Raw genomic sequence first — 26091 nt, 5'->3', positions numbered from 1 at the left:
TATTGATATTAATTATAAATTACAATTTGCTAAACTGATTTATAAATTTTCTTAAATTATTGCATATTTTTTCTTGCATTTTGAGCTGCGATATATGGGAGTTATACTATTGTACTATCTTATATATTCGTTAGTAACTGGATGACCAGTACTAACGTAGGCACTTTTCCATATAATTGTGTGAAGTGCCCTCACTTGTTTAAAATAAACTGTGATTCTTGTCTACGAGGTATAAGGTACATCCCTTGATTACTTCTTGATATTACTTTCACTTTTTAAACACTTTTATAACTGTTTTAAATACATCAATTTAAATTTTACCGCGCTGCGCTGCAGTTGTCAGTCACTCTTTGTTATAAAATTTTTTAAAGGTTGCCTGCCTCTTGGCGAGATGTCAGTTTACACCTGATAATTCAAACTCCATTTTCTTTTGTGTGTCCGTTGGGCTAGGATGACCTGCTGGTAACTATTCAACTTTAAATTTTCGAAGTTGCATATTAGCACTATATTCATTTAATGATGTTGCCTAAGGTTAAAATGAAGTATGCTTAAACACTACTAAATTTTTGGAAGTGTGAATCTGGTTTTTTCTTGGTTCATTCTTGACTTTGAAAAAAAGCAAGCCAGCTTTTTTCCACTTGTTTTTTATATGTGACTGTTACCACATGGTCTTGTCTTTGGCTGTACTAAAGTTTTTAAATATTAACTATACACTTAAATGTTACATACTTATACATTACATTGGTTCATGGATAAGGTTTTTTTTACTATGTACATCTTATCTTTTGCTACATGTCTTTTTAAGGTAACGCTAGTGCTTTTTTACCTCTCTTTTGGATGTTGTTTCTTATAACACTCTTTTTGTAGATGAACTGATGATGTCTACTGAGCAGTAGACGAAACGTCTTCAATAAATAGATGAAGTAGCTGAATTCTTTGTCTCTTTTTTCACCCACTTGACCGATAAAACCCTACACTTACGAGTGCTCCTTTGTTATATATATATATATATATATATATATATATATATATATATATATATATATATATAATATATATATATATATATATATATATATATATATATATATATATATTTATACAGGGTGTGCAAATTTTTTTTTAATTAAATTCATTGAGACAAAAAGAAGAATGTAAGTAATTTATTTCAAAATGCATTTGAGTGCTATCAGAAAACAGAAAGAAACGTTTATTTCAACAACAAATATTGTTTTTCTCTTAAATTCAATGTTAAAACTGCCACCCACCTGTCTCTTAGCAGTTTGAGCATTGAATTTAAGCGAAAAGCAATGGTTATTTGTGAAATAAACATTATCAGCTGTTTTTATGACAGTAGTAAAATTTATTTTGAATTAAATAAATTGCTTACATTCTTCTTTTTGTGTAAATTAATTTAATAATTTTTTTTTACACCCTGTATAAATAATTATATTAATGTTTATATTACTGAATAGACAATTAAATAACCTTTCAAATGAGCTATCACACAACCCCTACTCTCATTTAAAAAAATCATTGATTACATCATCATGCCCAGATGGATGACGTATAACTAGTATTATAATTATATATGCCAAAAAGTCGTAATTTAAAAATAAAAATCGACCTGTCTGAGGATTTCTCTTCAAATTTGCCCATTCTCGAGATAATGAATTTATGCAAACTGAAACGTCCTCACTGTATGTATGTACAGTAGGAAAAATGAAAGAATACCCATGAACGAACATATAAAACACGCTGTATTTTCCTGTCACTGTGTCACAAAAAATTGGCCAGCACAAGTACATGTAATAATTATTATTACATGTACTTCTGGGTATTCTTTCATTTTTCCGACTGTATGTGTGTTTGTGTATGTGTATGCAACTAAAAGCTAAATGCATGATGTATGTAAAAATTCATTAAATTTAGGGGAACTACAGAGGTAAATTTTCTATCAAGCTTAGGTAAAGTCTGTTCACTAAACTCAGACACAACTGGCTAGTGATTTTAGTAGGTAATTTTTTTATTTTTGTCCAATTTTGCCAAAATTGGCAAAATTACTAACTACTTAATTAGTAAAATTATTAACTATTTAGTAGTCATTTTTTTGCCAATTTTACGAAATTGGCAAAATTATTTACTAAAATCACTAGCCAGTTGTGTCTGAGTTTAGCGAACCGACTATAGATGGAGCATATAAACAAAATAGTTCGACATTTGGCCAGGTGGGACCTATAAGGACCATTAGCTGTATATTTTAAGTTCCATATATCTTCAAAATTTGCAGAGAAATTATATTTTTATTAGTAGAAAGGGTATAATATATAGGGTTTCAATTTTATCAATAAAAAATTACAAAGTTTATGTTTAACTCTCATATGGGCATATTTCATAAAATCAACCATTCACTGGAGAGTTAATCAATTTTTTTCAATCTTCAATATTGTCAAGGTTAAAGCTAAAGCTGTTTTAGTATTGATAAAATTATTAATTTCTGACATAGCTCATATGCATACATACAAAATTAATAATAAAATAATATTCCATATGTTCTAACTTACTTAGTAAGTAAGTACAGTAGAACCCCGATTATCCGGGTGCGGATTATCTGTGCTGCGGATTATCCATGCTATGATTTTCTATTACTCAAGTTGCGTTTTTGAGGTTTTATCAAAATAGAGTCATCGTAAATCACTTGATGGAAACTCTACATGACGAAAGAGAGACTCATAATGAAATATTTATTTTTTTCTGTTATTTTTTATGGTAGGTAAATATGTATCTGTATACGTACATATGTATTATACATAAGAAATACATGTTCGGATTATCCGTGCTTTTCAATTATCCGTGCCACCCTTCGGTCCCGAGGGGCACGGAAAATCGGGGTTCTACTGTAACTAACTTACTTTAGACATTGAATGTTTAAGATCCTTTATAAAAGGTATATTTTTAAAAATCCCTAAAAAGGTCATCCAATTGAAAACTAGTTCTGTGATGTAGCCCTTTTTAGGGATTTTTAAAAATATGCCTTTTATAAAGGATCTTAGTCATTTTTTGTAATATGGTATACAGCCAACTACAGGAAAACTTTTTCCTTGTGGATTTTTATTGAATGTTTGTTAATTTAGTAAAAAAACATCCTAAAAAGGTCTTTATGAATAAAACTGCATTGTATTGATTTACATTACAGACTGTCAATCTGGTGGTCAATATCATAAAAGGATAGGCACCTTTTAAAGAACAGACTTGGCTTTCATCACCTTAACTAATAGGTACAGTTTTAAAGCAGTTGATGTAAAAGCAATACTCCAAATAGCAATATTATATTGAGTATTATATTAAGCAATGCATTCAATATTATATTGAGTAGAATACAAATAAAAATTTGTCGAAAAGGTAATTGCCAACAAAAAATTAATAAAACAATGTACTCACTGGTTCCAAGATTCCCTCTTCTAACCAATAGTAGTCTTCTATGTCAGGATCATCTTCAACCATGGCTGGCCACCAAGGGTAACCCTCTATTTTCGCCCATACCACACTTCCACTGTTATATAAGTTATCAATCAGGAAATCTTCATCTTCTTCAGTTATATCTACTTCCTTATCAGTGCATTTACTATAGCTAGGGTCCAAATTCATCCAACAAAACCAAGTAGCTGGTAACTCCAAGGGGTCCTTCACATTAGGCAAATATCGTAGCTTGTTACAATTATCACAATATACATATAGGCCAACATTCCTTGATTCGTGAATGAGACACATTTTGCTATATAGATCCGTTTGATTTTTAGTTTTTGATTTAAGCTGAGTAAAGGCTCTCTTATTTAATTTTTGATTACTACATTTGGCTATATTTTTCACTTCTGATTTTTTGCTTTTGTTCAAGCTAGTAGACTTTTCCTTATTAGATTTATTTCTAGGTGTACTAAACTCCTGAGAAAATAAACTAATGTCGCTTAGTATGTCGGGTGTTAAAGAATTCTCCCAAAATGATAGATAGTGTTCTTTAACCCCTTCACTATTTAAAATGTCTTGGGATAAATTTAAACTTAAATCTGAATTTTGTTCAAAACTATTGTCTATATCTGTTAATTTTTCAGGTAGTTTTAGTTGGGCTTCCTTGAACTGAAAGGTTGATGTTTTACTTTTATCACATTCTAAGGATTTCAGAGCTTTTGTATGCTTATCTTTTTCTCTAGTATTACTACTGTCATGATCTATAAGGTCTGATATATTATTCTTGTAGGCTACAGGTGGTTTAAATTTAGTTTTTTTATTGGAAGGCACAACGAAAGTTTTTCTGGATAAAGCTGGCATTCTAGAAAAATATCATTCAACTCATTTCTAAAAAGAATTGAAAGGTACTTACTTGTTTAAATATTATTTCAGCTAAAATTATCTTGTACCAACACAATAACGCAATAAATAATAGAAGATAAACTATAAATGCTAAATACAAAATTTACTTTATAAATCTGTAATTTTGACAAAGCACAAAATGGCACAAATTGAGTATTGACATGAACCTGTCGGTTTCCTTGATTAGCAATTGTTTTCATGGTTTTCAGTTTTCATAGCATTTTCAAAATATTTGAATCTAATCACAATCTGTCAGTTCTCTTGCCGCTGATTGGACGTTGACACGACACAGTCGACAGTCGACGTACAGTACAATCCCTTCCAACTTCCAGTCCATATCAAAGAAAGTTTGACATTCTTATCAAAGGTATATTTTTTGTCGATTTTATGTAATAATTAATCTCAAACAATATTAATTAAATTATACATGAAGAGTTTTTTTAATGTACCTATCTATTAGACAAATTACAAAATACAACGTAAAAGGTCATAAACATCTAAAACCACATTACAGAAGAACCAGGGCCGGTTCTAGGGTTTTGAGCGCCTGGGCAAAACAAAATCTATATATATAAAAGAAAGTCGAGGTTGTGTTAGTTACACCATTTATAACTCGAGAACGACTGAACAGATTTTTATGAAATTTTACATGTATATTCTAGCGGTCTGGGAATAGGATAATATGGAGTTTCATACCCGTACGTCATAAGGGGTGTTGCCCCCCCTGATATATTTTTTTAATTTTTGGAAAAACCGTTTTTTACTATTTTTATGAGATGTAGAAGCAAAAGATACATACAATCCTAAATTTTCAATTTTTTATCTCAGACCGTTATTTTTTAATAGCCATTTAAATATTTTACATCTATATAAAAATTCGCCGGTCGCAGTGTTTGTTACCATACTCCTCCGAAACGACTTAACCGATTTTTATGAAATTTTGCAGGTATATTGGACTGTACTGGGAGTAGGTTGCTGTCTATATTTCATACCCGTATGTCATTAGGGGGTTGCCCATGACGCCGTAACTCTCACAATAATGACGTGAAAAATATGAAATTAAGTAGGTAGACTCCTTGCTGGATTCCGAGCAGAACCGTACTAAAATTTTTTGTCTAGCACAATCGGTGTCCGAAATACAATATCTCAAGCCGTAGGAATATTCTGAGGACAGAAGAAGAACGAGCGACAAATTTCATAGAAGAGAAGTGGCACAGTTTAACTTTGGGACTCAAATTGGGCAAAATATGAATTTTTTAATTTTGCGAAATTTTCAAAAAATATCTCTAAACGGAACCGTAAGCAGGAGAAAAATTCTGAGCACACGAAAAGAACAAGCAGCAAATTATAAAATTTTATTTAATTTTAATTCATTTTGTTTAATTTTATTTAGTTTAAGTATTTTATTTATTTTTGTTTATTTTATAAAATTTTATTTAATTTTAATTCATTTTGTTTAATTTTATTTAGTTTAAGTATTTTATTTATTTTTGTTTATTTTATTTTATTTCATTTTATTAAATTTTATTTATTTTTATTAGACTATATTTTCTTTTATTTAATTTTATTATTATTTTTTAATTTATTTATTATTTTTATTTAATTCTTTTTTAACTTTATTTAATTGTATTTAAGTTAATATGATTTTATTTATTTGTATTTAATTTTATTCAGTTTTTTTTATTTTTATTTACGTTTATTCAATTTCATTTAATTTTAATTTACTTCATTTACTTTTTATTTAATTTTAATTGAATTTAATTTTATTTAATCAACACCTATAGACTTGGAATCTCCCCGAACCTAATAATAAATAGATGGTTGTTTTGAATGTAGATATAATAAAGCTGTTATATTCATTATAATATAAACTAATTTAAGATTGTAACTGTTGCACTACAAACTTTATTTTGTTACTTCTAACTAAACTTTATTATTTCAAACATCATGTGTAATTAATTAAAAATAATAATAAAACCTCATTCACATCGAGCATTTTTGTTTATTAATTACGAATTCCTTTTGTTAATTTTAAGTTTATTGTATACAACAGTTTGTTTTTATCTATTGAGGCAGTACGAAGTCTGCCGGGTCAGCTAGTTTGGCATAAAACTACATTTAAAAAAAATTAAATTTCACAATAAAGAACTGTGTAAAAATATATTTATTTAAAAAATGTTACAATACTAATGTTATTATTGTTACTCAGTTATAACTGATGCAACGTAGGTATTGTATGCCATAACATAACGAGCGCGAATTTTGAAGGTCAAGCGACGAAGGAGCGAAAACCAATAGAATTTTTGGCTTATAAACAAATAGAATATCTCGAGAAATATTAAATTAAATTAAATCATGAAAACGGTATTGAAAAAAAAGCGGAGGTCCGTGAACTTAGCCCGAAATAGTCGGGAAAAAAAATGCGATTGATGCCATTCGTTTGTCCATTGATTGTCCACGTTTGTCCACCATTTTATTTCGTTAGTCCACCCATCAATTCTTTTTTATAAACAAAAATTTTTTTTCGGGCTACTTCACAAATCCACAAATTTTGGAAAATTTAAAAAAACTCTTGCTATATTGTTTGTCCATCGTTTGTCCATGTTTGTCCACCACATAATTTTTTTTGTCCACCCTCTGAAACAACCCCCTGTTAATTGTAATTATTTTTTTATTTCTTAATTCGGGCTAACTTCACGTTCTCTTAAATGGGCATTTAAACGTTAATTCGGGTGCAGAATCACAACTAAGCGTTTGTCCACCCCTTTGCAGCGTCTGTCCTGCCCGTTAAAGTGCGAAACAACCCCCTCGTTAATTGTAATTATTTTTTTTAATTCTTAATTCGGGCTAACTTCAAGTTCTCTTAAATAGGTACTTAAACGTTAATTCGGGTGCAGAATCACAACTAAGCGTCTGTCCACCCCTTTGCAGCGTTTGTCCAGCCCCTTAAAGTGCGAAAGAACCCCCTCGTCAATTGTAATTATTTTTTTATTTCTTTATTCGGGCTAAATTCATGTTCCCTTAAATGGGCATTTAAACGTTAATTCGGATGCAGAATCACAACTACCCGTTTGTCCACCCCTTCGCAGCGTTTGTCCAGCCCCTTAAAGTGCGAAACAACCCCCTAGTTAATTGTAATTATTTTTTTATTTCTTTATTCGGGCTAACTTCACGTTCTCTTAAATGGGCATTTAAACGTTAATTCGGGTGCAGAATCACAACTGCCCATTTGTCCACCCTTTCGCAGTGTTTGTCCAACCACTTAAAGTGCGAAACAACCCACGTGTTAATTGTAATTAATTTTTTATTTCTTAATTCGGGCTAGGTACACGTTCCCTTAAATGGGCATTTAAACGTTAATTCGGGTGCAGAATCACAACTACCCGTTTTTCTACCCCTTCGCAGCGTTTTTCCAACCCCTTAAAGTGCGAAACAACCCCTTCGTTAATTGTAATTATTTTTTATTTCTTTATTCGGGCTAAATTCACGTTCCCTTAAATGGGCATTTAAACGTTAATTCGGATGCAGAATCACAACTACCCGTTTGTCCACCCCTTCGCAGCGTTTGTCCAGCCCCTTAAAGTGCGCAATAACCCCCTAGTTAATTGTAATTATTTTTTTATTTCTTTATTCGGGCTAACTTCACGTTCCCTTAAATGGGCATTTAAACGTTAATTCGGATGCAGAATCACAACTACCCGTTTGTCAACCCCTTCGCAGCGTTTGTCCAGCTCCTTAAAGTGCGAAACAACCCCCTAGTTAATTGTAATTATTTTTTTATTTCTTTATTCGGGCTAAATTCACGTTTTCTTAAATGGGTATTTAAACGTTAATTCGGGTGCAGAATCACAACTGCCCGTTTGTCCACCCTTTCGCAGCGTTTGTCCAACCACTTAAAGTGCGAAACAACCCCCTCGTTAATTGTAATTATTTTTTTATTTCTTTATTCGGGCTAACTTCAGGTTCCCTTAAATGGTCATTTAAACGTTAATTCGGGTGCAGAATCACAACTACCCGTTTGTCCACCTCTTCGCAGCGTTTGTCCAACCCCTTAAAGTGCGAAACAACCCCCCTGTTAATTGTAATTATTTTTTTATTTCTTAATTAGGGCTAACTTCATGTCCGTTTAAACGCGTATTTTAAACTTAATTCGGGTGCAGAATCACAACTACCCGTTTGTCCACCTCTTCGCAGCGTTTGTCCAACCCCTTAAAGTGCGAAACAACCCCCCTGTTAATTGTAATTATTTTTTTATTTCTTAATTAGGGCTAACTTCATGTCCGTTTAAACGCGTATTTTAAACTTAATTCGGGTGAAGAATCACAACTACCCGTTTGTCCACCCCTTCGCAGCGTTTGTCCAGCCCCTTAAAGTGCGAAACAACCCCCTAGTTAATTGTAATTATTTTTTTATATCTTTATTCGGGCTAACTTCACGTTCTCTTAAATGGGTATTTAAACGTTAATTCGGGTGCAGAATCACAACTGCCCGTTTGTCCACCCTTTCGCAGCGTTTGTCCAACCACTTAAAGTGCGAAACAACCCACGTGTTAATTGTAATTATTTTTTTATTTCTTTATTCGGGCTAGCTTCACGTTCCCTTAAATCGGCATTTAAACGTTAATTCGGATGCAGAATCACAACTACCCGTTTGTCCACCCCTTCGCAGCGTTTGTCCAGCCCCTTAAAGTGCGAAACAACCCCCTAGTTAATTGTAATTATTTTTTATTTCTTTATTCGGGCTAACTTCACGTTCTCTTAAATGGGCATTTAAACGTTAATTCGGGTGCGGTATCACAACTGCCCGTTTTTCCACCCTTTCGCAGCGTTTGTCCAACCACTTAAAGTGCGAAACAACCCCCCTGTTAATTGTAATTATTTTTTTATTTCTTAATTCGGGCTAGCTTCGCGTTCTCTTAAATGGGCATTTAAACGTTAATTCGGGTGCAGAATCACAACTACCCGTTTGTCCACCCCTTCGCAGCGTTTGTCCAACCCCTTAAAGTGCGAAACAACCCCCTAGTTAATTGTAATTATTTTTTTATTTCTTTATTCGGGCTAACTTCACGTTCTCTTAAATGGGTATTTAAAAGTTAATTCGGGTGCAGAATCACAACTGCCCGTTTGTCCACCCTTTCGCAGCGTTTGTCCAACCACTTAAAGTGCGAAACAACCCCCCTGTTAATTGTAATTATTTTTTTATTTCTTAATTCGGGCTAGGTTCACGTTCCCTTAAATGGGCATTTAAACGTTAATTCGGGTGCAGAATCACAACTACCGGTTTTTCCACCCCTTCGCAGCGTTTGTCCAACCCCTTAAAGTACGAAACAACAACCCTGTTAATTGCAATTATTTTTTTATTTCTTAATTCGGGCTAGCTTCACGTTCCCTTAAATGGGCATTTAAACGTTAATTCGGGTGCAGAATCACAACTACCCGTTTGTCCACCCCTTCGCAGCGTTTGTCCAACCCCTTAAAGTGCGAAACAACCCCCCTGTTAATTGTAATTATTTTTTATTTCTTAATTCGGGCTAACTTCACGTTCCCTTAAATGGGCATTTAAAAGCTAGCCCGAATTAAGAAATAAAAAAATAATTACAACAGAGGGGTTGTTTCGCACTTTAAGGGGTTGGACAAACGCTGCGAAGGGGTGGACAAACGGGTAGTTGTGGTTCTGCACCCGAATTAACGTTTAAATGCCCATTTAAGGGAACGTAAAGCTAGCCAGAATTAAGAAATAAAAAAATAATTACAATTAACACGGGCGTTCTTTCGCACTTTAAGGGGTTGGACAAACGCTGCGAAGGGGTGGACAAACGGGTAGTTGTGATTCTGCACCCGAATTAACGTTTAAATGCCCATTTAAGGGAACCTAAAGCTAGCCCGAATTAAGAAATAAAAAAATAATTACAATTAACAGGGGGGTTGTTTCGCACTTTAAGGGGTTGGACAAACGCTGCGAAGGGGTGGACAAACGGGTAGTTGTGATTCTGCATCCGAATTAACGTTTAAATGTCCATTTAAGAGAACGTAAAGTTAGCCCGAATAAAGAAATAAAAAAATAATTACAATTAACGAGGGGGTTGTTTCGCACTTTAAGGGGTTGGACAAACGCTGCGAAAGAGTGGACAAACGGGCAGTTGTGGTTCTGCACCCGAATTAACGTCTAAATGCCCATTTAAGAGAACGTGAAGTTAGCCCGAATTAATAAATAAAAAAATAATTACAATTAACAGGGGGTTGTTTCAGAGGGTGGACAAAAAATATTATGTGGTGGACAAACATGGACAAACGATGGACAAACAATATAGCAAGAGTTTTTTTAAATTTTAGAAAATTTGTGAATTTGTGAAGTTAGCTCGAAAAAAAATTTTTGTTAATAAAAAAAAATTGATGGGTCGACTAACGAAATAACATGGTACACAAACATTGACAATCAATGGACAATCGAATGGCATCGATCACATTTTTTTTGCTGCGAAGGGGTGGACAAACGGGTAGTTGTGATTCTGCACCTGAATTAATGTTTAAATGCCCATTTAAGAGAGCGTGAAGTTAGCCCGAATAAAGAAATAAAAAAAAATTACAATTAACGAAGGGGTTGTTTCGCACTTTAAGGGGTTGAACAAACGCTGCGAAGGTGTGGACAAACGGGTAGTTGTGATTCGACACCCGAATTAACGTTTAAATGCCCATTTAAGGGAACGTGAAGCTAGCCCGAATTAAGAAATAAAAAAATAATTGCAATTAACAGGGGGGTGTTTTCGCACTTTAAGGGGTTGGACAAACGCTGCGAAGGGGTGGACAAACGGGTAGTTGTGATTCTGCATCCGAATTAACGTTTAAATGCCCATTTAAGGGAACGTGAAGCTAGCCCGAATAAAGAAATAAAAAAATAATTACAATTAACGAGGGCGTTGTTTCGCACTTTAAGTGGTTGGACAAACGCTGCGAAAGGGTGTACAAACGGGCAGTTGTGATTCTGCACCCGAATTAACGTTTAAATGCCCATTAAAGGAACATGAAATTAGCCCGAATAAAGAAATAAAAAAATAATTACAATTAACGAGGGGGTTGTTTCGCACTTTAAGGGGTTGGACAAACGCTGCGAAGGGGTGGACAAACGGGTAGTTGTGATTCTGCACCCGAATTAACGTTTAAATGCCCATTTAAGGGAACGTGAAGCTAGCCCGAATTAGGAAATAAAAAAATAATTACAATTAACAGGGGGGTTGTTTCGCATTTTAAGGGGCTGGACAAACGCTGCGAAGGGGTGGACAAACGGGTAGTTGTGATTCTTCACCCGAATTAACTTTAAAATACACGTTTAAACGGACGTGAAGTTAGTCTGAATCAAGAAATAAAAAAATAATTACAATTAACAGGGGGGTTGTTTCGCACTTTAAGGGGTTGGACAAACGCTGCAAAGGGGTCGACAAACGCTTAGTTGTGATGCTGCACCCGAATTAACGTTTAAATGCCCATTTAAGAGAACGTGAAGTTAGCCCGAATAAAGAAATAAAAAAATAATTACAATTGACGAGGGGGTTGTTTCGCACTTTAAGGGGTTGGACAAACGCTGCGAAGGAGTGGACAAAGGGGTAGTTGTATTCTGCACCCGAATTAACGTTTAAATACCTATTTAAGAGAACTTGAAGTTAGCCCGAATTAAGAATTTAAAAAATAATTACAATTAACGAGTGGGTTGTTTCGCACTTTAAGGGGTTGGACAAACGCTGCAAAGGGGTCGACAAACGCTTAGTTGTGATTCTGCACCCGAATTAACGTTTAAATGCCCATTTAAGAGAACGTGAAGTTAGCCCGAATTAAGAAATAAAAAAATAATTACAATTAACAGAGGGGTTGTTTCGCACTTTAAGGGGTTGGACAAATGCTGCAAAGGGGTGGACAAACGCTTAGTTGTGATTCTGCACCTGAATTAACGTTTAAATGCCCATTTAAGAGAACGTGAAGTTAGCCCGAATTAAGAAATAAAAAAATAATTACAATTAACAGGGGGTTGTTTCAGAGGGTGGACAAAAAAAATTATGTGGTGGACAAACATGGACAAACGATGGACAAACAATATAGCAAGAGTTTTTTTTTAAATTTTCGAAAATTTGTGGATTTGTGAAGTTAGCCCGAAAAAAAATTTTTGTTTATAAAAAAGAATTGATGGGTGGACTAACGAAATAAAATGGTGGACAAACGTGGACAATCAATGGACAAACGAATGGCATCAATCGCATTTTTTTCCCGACTTTTTCGGGCTAACTTCACGGAGCTAAAAAGCGGCAGGACGCTTCTTTTAAAAGAAAAAACGTTTAATTGTGATGAGTTGTCCCTGAGATACAACCGGTCAAAGTTGACCGGCATTTACGGCAAAGATGTAAACAATAGGATCGTAATTTTCAAACCGTCACCTTTTAATTTTTGTCCTCTTTCTCCACATACCAACTTTTATTCCTTTAAAATACTCATAACATATATACCCCAGGCTGTGGGTAAAAAAACGTGATATAATTCAGGAATTTTTGAAATCTATTAGGTGTTGTAAAGGGCGATGGCAGGAATAACTTATACTAAAATGTAACCAAAAATTTCAGGAGCTTTTTTATTTGTGACGTTTTTCATTTGTTAAATTTGCAATTTTTAAGATTTTTAACTTTGTAGCTTAGGATATTTAGTTTAGAGAAAAACTTTTAAATAGAAAATTGTAGTGAATTAAAAAAACCTACAATTTGAGCTATAACAAGTTTAATTTTGTTAATACGTTATTGCAAAATAGCCTGCGAAAGGTTCAAAATGGCCGTTTTTTGCAATTGCATTATTTATTATAAAAATAACTTTTATTTATATTTTTATGGCTTTAAAATGAAGATCATTCAATACCAAACATAAAAAAAAATTATAGAGCCCGATTGGTGAAGTTTTTGCTTAGATATTAATACTTGTTTATCCCAAGGAGTCAAATGTCGAAGGCTATAATTTTTTGAGAAAAAATCATAGAGAGTTAATCCAATATCCACTCTCCTTCTAAGGACTTATATTTTCATATTCTGATGTAAATAAATGCGTAAGACATTTTTCAGCCTCTTAATTCAGGTTTGAAAATAGGGGGGCAAATTTCGTTATAAATATTTAGAACTGAAGCCGCCCCTGTACATTCTATGAGTTTCTAACTTCCAGCATTGATTATAGACACGGATCTATAAGTGTCTATAATCCGTGTCTATAATCAATGCTTCCAGATTATTGTTGTTGAAGACAAAATAAAGATTCAAAACAAAATAAAAATTTTCTACGACCAATTGAAGCCGAGATAATTGCTTTTGTTTTCTTAAATCGTAGTGACTTTATTTATAACAATTAAGAAATTATTTCACAGTCATCAACTAAAGAAATACTTATATTATCTTAAAATAGAAATTATTTTATACGAAAATTAGGTACATTTAATTATTAAAAATGATTTTTAAAATGTAGTGGAGATTTATTTTTCTGTACGAATGTGATTTATTGTGTCGGTTGCTCTTAGCAACGGTTATCAACTTATAGTACATTGAATCACGGTTTGTTCTCCAAATTTTAAAGCACCGCTTGGATTGACTTGAAATTTAGCAAACACATAGATAACATGTCAAAGAATAAAAATTGTATTGGGCCTCTGTGTGCATTTGCCCTGGGGGTAACCTTCACCCCTTAGAAGGGGTGAAAAAATATACGTTCAAAATAAGTTCGGAAATGGATAAAACGTCTAACTCTAAGCAACTTTTGTTCTACAATATTTTCTTATTAAGTTAATACTTTTCGAGTTATTTCCGAGTAAACACGTTCATTTTTCAACAAGAAAGAACCCGTTTTTAGGCGGTTTTTGGCAAATAACTCAAAAAGTAAGTATTTTATTGATAAAAACATTCTTAGCAAAAATATAGCCCATTAAAAATTAAAAAAAAATGGTGTATATAATATGAACTCACTAGACCCAGCTGAAGCAAAGTTCTAGCTAATGAAAAATAGGTTCATATCCGTCAAAGTTCAAAGTGAAATACCCAAAAAATTATGCATTTTTTGGAGAACACTCATTACATTTAAAGTGTTTAAAAAATATGTGTACCTATCTGTTTTTAAAAAAGTTTGTAGCATCAATAGTAAGCAAGTTACGCTCAAAACAAAGTAATTCTCTTTTTTTTTTGGTCAAAAAAACTCGGGAAGGTCACCCCCTAATTAACATCAAAAATGAAATTAATCCTTTTTACTTTATAAGTTGTTTACTCGTGTATGTGTCGTTTATGTCTGCAAGTTTCATTGGTTCAAAGTGCTTATTTTTTAAGAGACTGTAGTTGAAAGGACATGAACTAGTCAATAATCACGTGTGTATGCAAATTTAGAACAGTCATATCTTAATCAATTTTTGCCTTACAAAAAAAAAAACAAAAAATCTAAAATACTCAGAAAAGCAAAAACTACATTTTGTTACTCTTTGTGATTTTTGGTCACACTAATAAATTTTAAGTTGTTTTGAAAACAAAATTTTTTTTTTCAAAATTAAAAATGATTTACTTTTACTAAAACCATTTTTTTAAATAAGCCCTTTGAACCGATGATACTTACAGATCATATAAATAATACATGAGCAAAGTAACTGGGGAAGCGGTAACGATCAATGGGATTTAAGATGGTAATTAGAAGGTGACTTTCCCGAGTTTTTTGATAGAAAAAAAAAGAGATCAACTTTATTTTGAGCGTAACTTGCCAACTTTTGATACTATAGAAACTTTTTTATAAAACAAAAAATAATATTTTGTTAAAAACTTTAAAAAAGTTCTAATGAGTGTTCTCCAAAAAGTGCATCATTTTTTGGTTATTTCACTTTGAAATATTCACTTTGAAATTTGACGGTTATGAACCTATTTTTCATTAGCTAGAACTTTACCTCTGCTGGGTCTAATGAGTTCATACGTACACCAGTTTTTTTTTTAGTTTTTAATGGGCTATATCTTTTCTAAGAATGTTTTTTTCAATAAAGTACTTACTTTTTGAGTTATTTGCCAAAAACCGTAAAAACGTGTTTTTTTTTCTTGTTGAAAAATGAACGTATTTACTCGGAAATAACTCGAAAAGTATTAACTTAATAAGAAAATGTTGTAGAACAAACTTATTTTGAACGTATATTTTTTTACCCCTTCTAAGGGGTGAAGGTCACCCCCAGGGCAAAAGCACACAGAGACCCAATACCATTTTTATTCTTTGATATGTTATCTATGCGTTTGCCAAATTTCAAGTCAATCCAAGCGGTGCTTTAAAATTTATAGCAAAAACCGTGATTCAATGTACTATAAGTTGCTAACCGTTGCTAAGGACAACCGACACAATAAATCACTTTCGTACAGAATAATAAATTTTAACTACACTTTAAAAATCATTTTTAATAATTAAATGTAATTTTCGTTTAAAATAATTTTTATCTTATACAGTATGTCCCTGTAAGTTGTATCCATATGGAAAACTTTTTTATTATTAATTTTACGAAAAAAGTTATTCTTTATAAAAAGCTCTGCATGGTCCAAAACCTAAGATTTAACCAGCAAATATAAAATTTTTTGAATATTATACGAGGTATGTCAAAAAGTTTGAATTTCACTCAAGAGTAAAGTAGCTTTATTTTTCGTAATATTGGAAATTGCTATTATGAAAAGTTGTTTGGAATGAAAAACTATATTCTAATAAGCAATTACATCCTTCTAATTGAAAAATTTTTTTTGAGAAATTATGGATAACTATCATTATTTTTTCAGTTATTTCAATTCTGATAACTCTTTTATTATTAATTTTACGAAAAAAAGTGATTCTTAATAAAAAGTTCTGGATGGTCTAAAACAGCGATACTCAACCTTTTTCTTTCCTGGGCTACATAGTAGCTATACGCTATGAGCTCGTACGTAGAGGGGATATTTACAAATTCGCGAGCGCCAGTAGTGGCAAGTCTGTAAACGTTTACCGGAAATTTGACATAAATGTCAAAGTGATTAATTTAAAATTAAAAGTAAAAACATTAATTATAAAAATATTAGTTGGTCAAAGCTGTGGTATATTTTTACCTTAAATATACTTACGTTTTAAATACTGAATTTAAGTTTTTTAATGTTCCGTAATATCGTTGATTGAAATAAACGGTAATCTTAGCGCCATCTACACGATAATTGTGAAAGTATCCGAAGTAAGAAATTCATATTTTATCAATAGAACGTCAAAATGATTAGAAAAATCTTAAAAAAATCGAGTACAATTTGATTAATTTTTTGCGTTGTAAATATTAAGCGATAACAATTAAATAATAAATTTAAAAATTACCGGTGGAAGTTGAATTAGTAATCCGCCAGGAGCGCCACCAGCGAAGCTCAGAGCCTATTGCCACAGCTTGCGGGCCGCAATCAAGATGAAGTAGTATACAGGGTGTTTCATTGGGAAACGGAAATACTTGAATGGTGAATAGAGGTAAATGAGGCGGTTCTAGACATACTACATTTATCGATTTTGCCCATTTCTTTCTGGACCCATAACTTTAGAACCACCTTGTATAAATTTTTGATATTTGGTACACATATATCACATTTACAACCCAAACCACCCAACTACTAATCGCAAGAAAAATCCAGGTCCGGATTAAACAAAATTATAAATCCATTTTGACCTTGAAACAACATCCTGTATATTGAAATTTTCAAAACCCGTTTACACATTTGAAAAGATCTTTAATGGAGCTTCCGTTTTTTGCGCAGACAATTCAATGACTTTAATTTTGAAATTATGTCGAAATTTTTAAGAACTTGAACTTTCAAAACAAAAATTTCGATGTAATTTCAAAATTAATGTCATTAAATTGTCTGCGCAAAAAATTGAAGCGAGCAATTAAACTTAGTTTTTGTGCTGTTTTCAAATGTGCAGACGAATTGTGAAAATTTTGATATACAGGGTGTTGTTTCAAGGTCACAATTATTTTAAATTTTTTTTGTTAATCCGGACCTGAATTTTTCTTGTGATTACTAAATAGGTCGTTGCAATGTAGTAAATAAGTATTGATTATTTTTAAAATGAGTATTTGTTCATTAACTGTAATAATTTATTATTAAAAGTTAATAATACCTTGCTTCTTAATCAGTTTTTAAAAATTTCAATATAATTTAAAATTAAATAGTCATTAAATTGTCTGCCTCACGCCCAAACACGCCTCAAACACATCGGCACACTATCAAATAATTTGAAAAAACACGTGGAATTTGACAAATAATTTGATCACAGGGCCCTTTAGTTAACATTCGGGCCGCATAAAAAACGCTAGAGGGTCGCATGCGGCCCGCGGGCCGCAGGTTGAGTATCACTGGTCTAAAACTTAAAATACAACCATCTTATATCAAATTTTATCAATTTTATACGAGGTATGTCAAAAAAGATAAATTTAGATCAAAAGTAAAGTACCTTTATAGTTCAGAATATTTCAATTAGAAGGATGTAATTACATACTGAAACATAGTTTTTAATTCTAAATAACTTTTCATAATAACAATTTTCGATATTGTGAAAAATAAACGTATTTTACTCTTGAGCGAAATTCATATTTTTTGACATACCTCGTATAAAATTGATAAAATTTAACAAAAGGTGGTTATATTTTAGATTTTAGACCATGCAGAATTTTTTATTAAGAATCACTTTTTTTCGTAAAATTAATAATAAAAGAGTTATCTGAATTAAAGTAACTGAAAATAATGCTAGTTATCCATAATTTTTCAAAAAAAAAATTTTCAATTAGCAGGATTGGATATTAGAATACAGTTTTTAATTCCAAACAACTTTTCATAATAGCAATTTTCAATATTGTGAAAAATAAAGCTACTTTACTCTTGAGTGAAATTCAAACTTTTTGACATACCTCGTATAATATTCAAAAAAATTGATATTTGATGGTTAAATCCTAGGTTTTGGACCATGTAGAGCTTTTTATAAAGAATAACTTTTTTTCGTAAAATTAATAATAAAAAAGTTTTCCATATGGATACAACTTACAGGGACATACTGTATATAAAAATAAATTGCTGTGCGTTAGTCTCGCTAAAACTCGAGAATGGCTGAACCGATTTGGCTAATTTTGATGTTGAGTTATTTGTGGAAGTTCAGGGAAGGTTCATACGGTTTTATATTGTCATTTTAGTAGCCACCAAAATTTTTACAGCTATATGTATAAAATGATCTTTTTACAGTGTGTGTTGCCATACTCCTCCGAAACGACTTGACCGATTTTTATGAAATTTGGCAAGTATATTCGACCGGACTGGGAGTAGATTGTTACCTATATTTCATACCCGTAAGTCATAAGGGGGGTTGCCCCCCTGATATTTTTTTGTGTTTCTTCGGACAAACTCTTTTTTTATAATTTTGTACGATGTGGAACGTAAAGATACACACAACCCTAAATTTTCACTTTTCTATCACCAACCGTTATTTTTTAATAGCCATTTAAATATTTTACATCTATATAAACAAAAGAAAGTCGTGTTAGTTACCATCACATAACTCTAGAACGACTGAATAGATTTTTATGAAATTTTCCACGTATATTCGACCGGACCGAGAATAGGTATTTTTCATATCCGTACGTCGTAACGGGGGCTGCCCCCCTAATATATTTTTTTGGTCAAACTGTTTTTTCATAATTTTGTGTGATGTGGAAGGGAAAGGTAAATACAACCCTAAATTTTCACTTTTCTATCTTCAACCGTTATTTTTTAATAGCCATCTAAATTTTTGCATCTTATATATAAAAATCAATTGCTGTTCGTGTGTCTCGCTAAAACTCGAGAATGGCTGGACTCTCGCTGGTTATTATCTATATTTCATATCTGTACCTCATAAGGGTATTAACCATGACGCCATAACTCTCACAATAATGACGTGAAAAATACGAAATTAAGTAGGTAGACTCCTTGCTTTTTCTGAGCAGAACCGTACTAAAAATTTTTCTCTAGCGCAATCGGTGTCCGAAATACAATATCTTAAGCCGTAGAAATATTCTGAGGACAGAAGAAGAACGAGCAACAAATTTCATCGAAGAAAAGTGCAACTGTTTACGTTTTGGACTTAAATTGGGCAAAATATGAATTTTTTAATTTTTCGAAACTATCAAAAAATATCTCTAAACCGAACTTTTCTGACGAACGGCAAGCAGGAGAAAAGTTCTGAGCACACGAAAAGAACATGCAGCAAATTATAAAATTTTGTTTAATTTTAATTAATTTTGTTTAATTTTAATTAATTTTGTTTAATTTTATTTAAATTTAAGTATTTTATTTATTTTCGTTTATTTTATTTTATTTCATTTTATTAAATTTTAATTATTTTTATTAGATTCTATTGTATTATTTAATTTTATTATTATTTTTAATTTATTTATTATTTTTATTTACTTTTATTCAATTTTATAAAAATTTAATTAATTTTATTTCATTTTATTTAATCATATTTAATTTTAATTTAATTTTATTTTGATTAATCAACACCTATATAGTTGGACAACCCCGAACCCAATTATAAATACAGGGTTGTTTTGAATGTAAATTAAATAAAGCTGTTATATTCATTATGAGATAAACAAATTTAAGATTGTAACTGTTGCACTACAAACTTTATTTTGTTACTTCTAACTAAACTTTATTACTTCAAACTTCATGTGTAATTAATTAAAAATAATAATAAAACCTCATTCACGTCGAGCATTTTTTGTTCATTAATTACGAATTCCTTTTGTTTATTTTAAGTTTATTATATGCAAAAGTTTGTTTTTATCTATTGAGGCAGTACGAAGTCTGCCGGGTCAGCTAGTTTTAAGATAAAATAGGTTTTTCTTTAGTCAATGACTTTGAAATAATTCCTTAATTGTTATAAATAAAGTCACTAGGATTTAAGAAAACAAAAACAATTATCTCGGCTTCAGTTGGTCGTAGAAAATTTTTATTTTATTTTTAATCTTTAATTTGTCTTCAGCAACAATACGATTTTTTTTTCAAAAAGTTATAGCCTTCTACATTTGACCCCTTGGGATAAACAAGTTATAATATCTAAGCAACAAGTTTACCAATCGGACTCTATAAATTTTCTTATGTTTGGTATTGAAAGATCTTTATTTTAAAGCCTTAAAAAATAAAAAAGTTATTTTTACCATAAATCATGCAACTGCAAAAAACGGTCATTTTGGAGCTTTCGCAGGCTGTTTTGCAATAATGTACTAACAAAATTAAACTTGTTATAGCTCAAATTGTAGGTTTTTTAATTTACTACAATTTTCTATTTAAAAGTTTTTCTCTAAAATGAATATCCTAAGCTGCAATATCAGAAATCTTTAAAAATTGCAAATTTAACAAATGAAAAACGTCATAAATAAAAAAGCTCCTGAAATTTTTGGTTACATTTTAGTATAAGTTATTCCTGGCATCGTCCTTTACAACACCTGATGGGTTTAAAAAATTTATGAATTATATCCTGAAATCGACCTATTTTTCACCCACAGCTTGGAATATTATTATAATAAAAACTATCGATATTACGAGTGAAAATTGCCAAAAATGGCAAAATTTCAATCAAAAATTAGGTTGGAGAAATGTAATCTTAAAGATCAAAATCTATAAATTTTGAAAACTATTCGGAACACTCCAGCAGCTACGACCATAATACCTGTTTCTAATAAAAGATGATATCTGATATCATCCATGTTAATGGAAAATTGATACCGATCGTATCAAACAACACGTACGTAGGTACCTATAGTTATTCAATCCGACAATAGGGCTTTTCATCGATTGTCATTTGTTTCGAGCTTCTGTCATAATATGTTGTATAAGTATAATCTGTGTATAATATTAATATCACAGGTTATACAACATGTGACAGAAGCTCGAAACAAATGAATGTGAATGAAAAGCCCTATAGCATATTATCACCGAGAACACGCACCAAATGGGCTGTATTTGTTCTAGTTCTTATACGTGGCTAAGGTACCTCTATGACGTAGAAAAAGATTTTATTTTATTTCCTATATTATTTGTTTCGGCTGGCACAAATAAAGGTCAAATCGAAATAGAAACGCCAAATAAACTAAAGGACCACGCATCACTCCTTTTGGAAAAGTGGCTCCGGTCAAATTTAACGAAAGTTCGTCATTGATAGTTCTCAGTGTGTAGATTAAAAAAGTCCATTGGAGTTAGATCTGAAAAACTAATATTTTGAAGCTACAGCCTTCTGAAGTTATTCGATTCAGATGCTCGGTTTACGGGTACTAATTCATGCACGGTCAAGTGAACGAAAATATTATTGAAAGAAGAGAGACTCATTTTCTTCATGCATATTTGCGTGTTGCACATGAATTCGTGGTCAAACATAGATGCATCCTATTTTAGTCTTCAGATAGCCTCCGAAAATTCCTTGTTCTTAGAAAACTGAAGAAGTGTGATAGAACATGTGCTGCTAGACCGACATAAGAATTATCATGTTTTTATGAATGCGTCATAATCATAGTTATCCAATACAAGCATAGCTGCAGTTCCGCCTTATCTTTAAAAAAAACTACTGTACAGTGGCGGATTATCCGCAGGGTGAATAGGGGAATTAACACGGTCCAGAATCAGTGGCGGACTGGCGGATCTAGACATTGGCCTTGAGAGGTGAAATTTGCATAGGGGGGGGGACTGTCAATAAAACACCAACCAAAAGACATAAAAAATAAACCCAAACTACATAAAAGACATAAATAGTAACATATTTATATTATGCATTAAGTTTCCTTAATTTTCCTAACTAGCGTGTTTATTGGGTTGAATTTTTCAGTCTGTGGTTTGAGTTTCATGTCAGTTAATATATTTTTATGTTTCAACAATTCTTTTCTTGAATATTGGATCTTCTTAGGAGGCAAATTTACCCACTTTTCCTCCCCGTAGATCCGCCACTGTCGAGAATTAAAGAAAAAGTTGTTGAAACATAAAAAATATATTAGCTGACATGAAACTTAAGACAAGACAAATTCAACCTATTAAACTCGATAGTTAGACAAATTAAGGAAACTTATTGCAAGTTATTATCTATGTATTTTATGTAGTTTGAGTTTATGTATTTTATGCCTTTTGTTTGGTGTTCTATTGGAAGTTCCCAAGGCGAATGTCGCTCCACCGCTACTGAAGCGCCCTCAGCAAACTTAGGAACAGCCACAACAAGTGTTGCTAGAGCAGCACAAGGCATCTCACATTTTCACCCATGCAGAATAGAGTGCGTCTATAAAACATTAGATGTGCCGACGAAGCAGTAGTTGTAAATAGCGTAGTTGGTTTGCATTAATAATTCTGAAAAGAATAACGAGCTGGCCAAATACCCAAGTAGGTGGATGCCAATAAATCAAAGAAGAACAAGAAGACATACATAACGTAATAAAACTAGGTAAAACATAAGAACGTCATAGTACAATTATGACTGAAGTCAACTAGCCCTTAAACGAACGTATAAAGGTGGTAAACTTTCCATAATGGTAATATGTAATTTAAATTAAATTATAGGTTTCTACCGATATTTCCCACCTCTACTATTTTAATCTCTTTTTATTTCATAAAATATTATGTTTTCCATCTTTTGCGTTATTTTGCCGGTTACTAGTGTGCTTATCACTGTATGTATGTGGTGTTTCATTTCTTATTATTTTAATATTTCAATAATTAAAATATTTATTTACCCATTTAAATATTATTTTTAAAATTTCAGATTGTTTAAATTTACTTTCATGCCATAGTTTTTTTTTATATAATTTTATTATTTATTAATTTTTTATTTTTATTTATTATTATTTTTATTAGTTTATATTTGGCATTCCTTTTTTATTTTATTTGGAAACCTTTTCTTATACATTTTTTATACATTAACTTTAAATGTAATAAAGCTTGTTTGTCTCTATGAAAAGTTCCTTATTTTCTGAAATTAAGACCTTTTCCTGGAGCTTGGACTCTTGACTATGCATAAAACTTAACGTTGCTTCATTTTTAGTAACTCGGGTCTTCCTCGCCTTGGAATAAGTCCTCTTCTTATGATACAAACAGACCAGCAATGAATCCTGCATCCCACCGGCTCCTCGACTTATGATAAAAATGGACTAGCAATAAATCCTCAATTCCACTGGCTGCATTACAAATCCATGGAATGCAACTCATGGTAACATCGTCAACTTCAGCCAGTTGCGACGCCCAACGAGGGGCCATTGTGTAAGGTTCTAACCACGTGGGTTATACAATTTTTAAATCCACGATTGACTTAGGATCGTGAAGAGGCAACCCTATCTAAAATGTCCCCTCTTCACCGCCACAAAGACAATCATGGAGATCTCCCGGCTAACTCTTCTCAGAGGTAGTTCGGTTCATCGATCTGGAATGCAGCCGGTGGAATGGAGCGCGTGATAACATCGTCAACTTTCCATCCAGAAGCCCTATATGAAAAACTGCATGGCAAGTGTTTCATAAGGACATTTTTCTTACGTATTAAGGCCTTCAGCCACCTTTTTACCTATGGGCTTTCAGCCAGTTAATTTTGTTTGGACTTTCAGTCACTTTTCTTAGGCCTTCAGCAACTTATTTTTGTATAGGACTTGCTGTAACGTAGAGGCAAGTCTATTTATTTGTTAAATAAAATATTTATTTAAATTTTTTTGCTATTGCTTTGATCTCCCTTGTGATCGTTCTTGCTACCATTATTTTTCAAGTATGTGCCCGCTCGGGCTCTTGTGCAGCATATTCGTTAGATTAAATATGTGTTTTCAAGAGGCGCACAAACGAAACGTCGTTTGTGCGCCTTTTGAAAACACGTGTTAATCTACCGAATACGATGTGCGCGAGCTGTACGCATATGTATACATACCTTTAGGGATTAGCCGAACAACTTGTGGTGGTGAAGAGTAGACACTTTAGCTAAGGTTGATCTCTTTTTGATTCTAAGTCAATCGTGGATTTCAAAATGGTATAACCCACGTGGTTAGAACCTTAGAGTGAAATCTCTCTGTTTCTGATCTTATAGGTTCTGACGATTGATTCGTATTCAATTTTTCTTTTGTTTTCTGCTGAATTGTTTTCCTTATTTTAGCTTCCAACAAATAATGGTCAATACTTATTTCTGGTCATCTTCTGACTCTAATATCTTGAATTAACTTTCTATTGTCACTTTCTATTAGTAGGTATTGTGACGAAAGAGAACTCTTGACCGACCCCCGTATAACGATACACAACTCGAAACATGTAAGAATGACGCTATCGAATGTTCGAAGCGGCAGCCGAGGGGTAAAGAGTATTCGAGAACGTACCTCAAGTAGGCGTGACGAGCTGATAACTAGAGATGGGCAGAATCTTCGAGAAATATCGGCCGGGCTATAAATAGGAACGGATTTTTTAAATAAGTTTAGTTTAAGCTAGAGTTGTAAAGAAAACTTGTATAAATAAATTAATAAAGTCGTATATAAATACGAACGCTCGTTTGATTGTTACTGTGGTGTTAACGGTGTGGAATGTAAATAAATTAAAAGTGAACTTAAAACGACTTTTGAACTTTATTCGTCGGGAATAATAAAGTGCGTTAATTATTCGGTATTCGGAAAGATTTTAAAAAAACAGTTAAAAAGTACGTGTGTGCCGACCAAAGATGTTGCTAGAAGAACTTTCCGTAAAACAGCTCCGTGAACAATAATTAGAAGACCGTAAGTTAGATACCAGGGGGCCCAAGAAAGTCCTGAAAGCATGACTCGAGGAGGTCCTCAAGAAGAATGGAGATGACCCAGAGACGTTCCACTTCCAGTCAGCGGAAGAAGCAGTCTTATCGAAAATAATTGTCGAAAGTGTTTCTCAAAAGATCGATGAAACATCTAAGATAAATAATGAGAAATTTGACCAGAAATTCGAAAGTGTTTCTCAAAAGATTGATGAAACTTTTAGAAAATTCGAAAGTGTTTCTCAAAAGATCGATGAAACTTCTAGAAAAAGCGACGAGAAATTTTAAAGTGTTTCTCAAGTAATTAAAGACGTTTGTAGACAGAACGACGAGAAATTTGAAGAAGTTTCTAGAACATTCGATAAGATACAGAAAAGTGTAGACGACAATAAAGAAATGCTAGAAGAGAAGATCAAACAATTAGAGAGCATGATAACCGATACAAAAGTGCAACCATCAGTTAATGCAGTAGCTTTAGATGCTGCAGTGAAAGATGAAATACCGAGAGACGAAACGTCGCATCATATGAGATTTAAATTACCAACATTTGATGGAAAGTCTTCTTGGTCCATATACCTTAGACAATTTGAAGCTATTGCAGCCGGCACGCATTGGACCGAACAAGAAATAGCTATTTGTATAACAAGGGAGGAAAGTGCTACTTTTCCTCCCGAGAATGAAGTTTACTGCCCGACGCGTAGCGGAGGGCAGTAATCATTCAAGGGAGGAAAAGGCACTTTACTCCCATGTTATACATATGATTTTTCCACCTTCCTCAAATAACAAGTCATTTTTTTTATTTTTACCTAATTTATTTACGTAACTAACCAACAAAATTTATTAGAACTAAAACTAACAAGTAGGTACAATATAACTGTCAACTGTCAAATATAAGTCAAATTATTAATGTAAACATTGTTAAATCAGAATAACAATTTACTGT

At 32.4% G+C, this 26091-nt stretch overlaps 2 protein-coding genes across 3 annotated transcripts in view; one reads left to right on the top strand and one right to left on the bottom strand.

The window, feature by feature from the left end:
• LOC126879641 (zinc finger CW-type PWWP domain protein 1-like) overlaps window positions 1–4636 on the bottom strand; it is a 95520-nt gene extending 90884 nt beyond the window's left edge. The window contains exons 1-2 of one of the 2 annotated variants that reach the window (XM_050642827.1): window positions 4379–4636; window positions 3442–4327 (exon numbers count right to left, since the gene is read on the bottom strand). In XM_050642827.1, coding sequence (XP_050498784.1) covers window positions 3442–4326 — 885 coding nt within the window. In that variant the 5' untranslated portion in view covers window position 4327; window positions 4379–4636. The remainder of the gene's footprint in view (window positions 1–3441; window positions 4328–4378) is intronic. The other variant, XM_050642828.1, reaches the window with a different exon arrangement.
• Window positions 407–25917, top strand: LOC126879642 (uncharacterized). Its single transcript, XM_050642829.1, has 2 exons — window positions 407–462; window positions 23445–25917. The coding sequence occupies exon 2, from the start codon at window positions 25545–25547 to the stop codon at window positions 25860–25862; it is 318 nt and encodes a 105-aa protein (XP_050498786.1). The 5' UTR covers window positions 407–462; window positions 23445–25544; the 3' UTR covers window positions 25863–25917.
• The last annotated feature ends 174 nt before the right edge of the window (window positions 25918–26091 follow it).

Source organism: Diabrotica virgifera, chromosome 2, assembly GCF_917563875.1.
Source record: "Diabrotica virgifera virgifera chromosome 2, PGI_DIABVI_V3a".
NCBI classification, from domain to species: Eukaryota; Metazoa; Arthropoda; class Insecta; order Coleoptera; family Chrysomelidae; genus Diabrotica; species Diabrotica virgifera.
Note: the sequence above shows the minus strand (reverse complement) of the source record. Positions and strands in the feature narration are given on the sequence as shown.

Bases quoted from the DNA above. Each gene is read 5' to 3' on its own strand.
- LOC126879642 (XM_050642829.1), top strand. From the start codon at position 25,545: ATGCTAGAAGAGAAGATCAAACAATTAGAGAGCATGATAACCGATACA.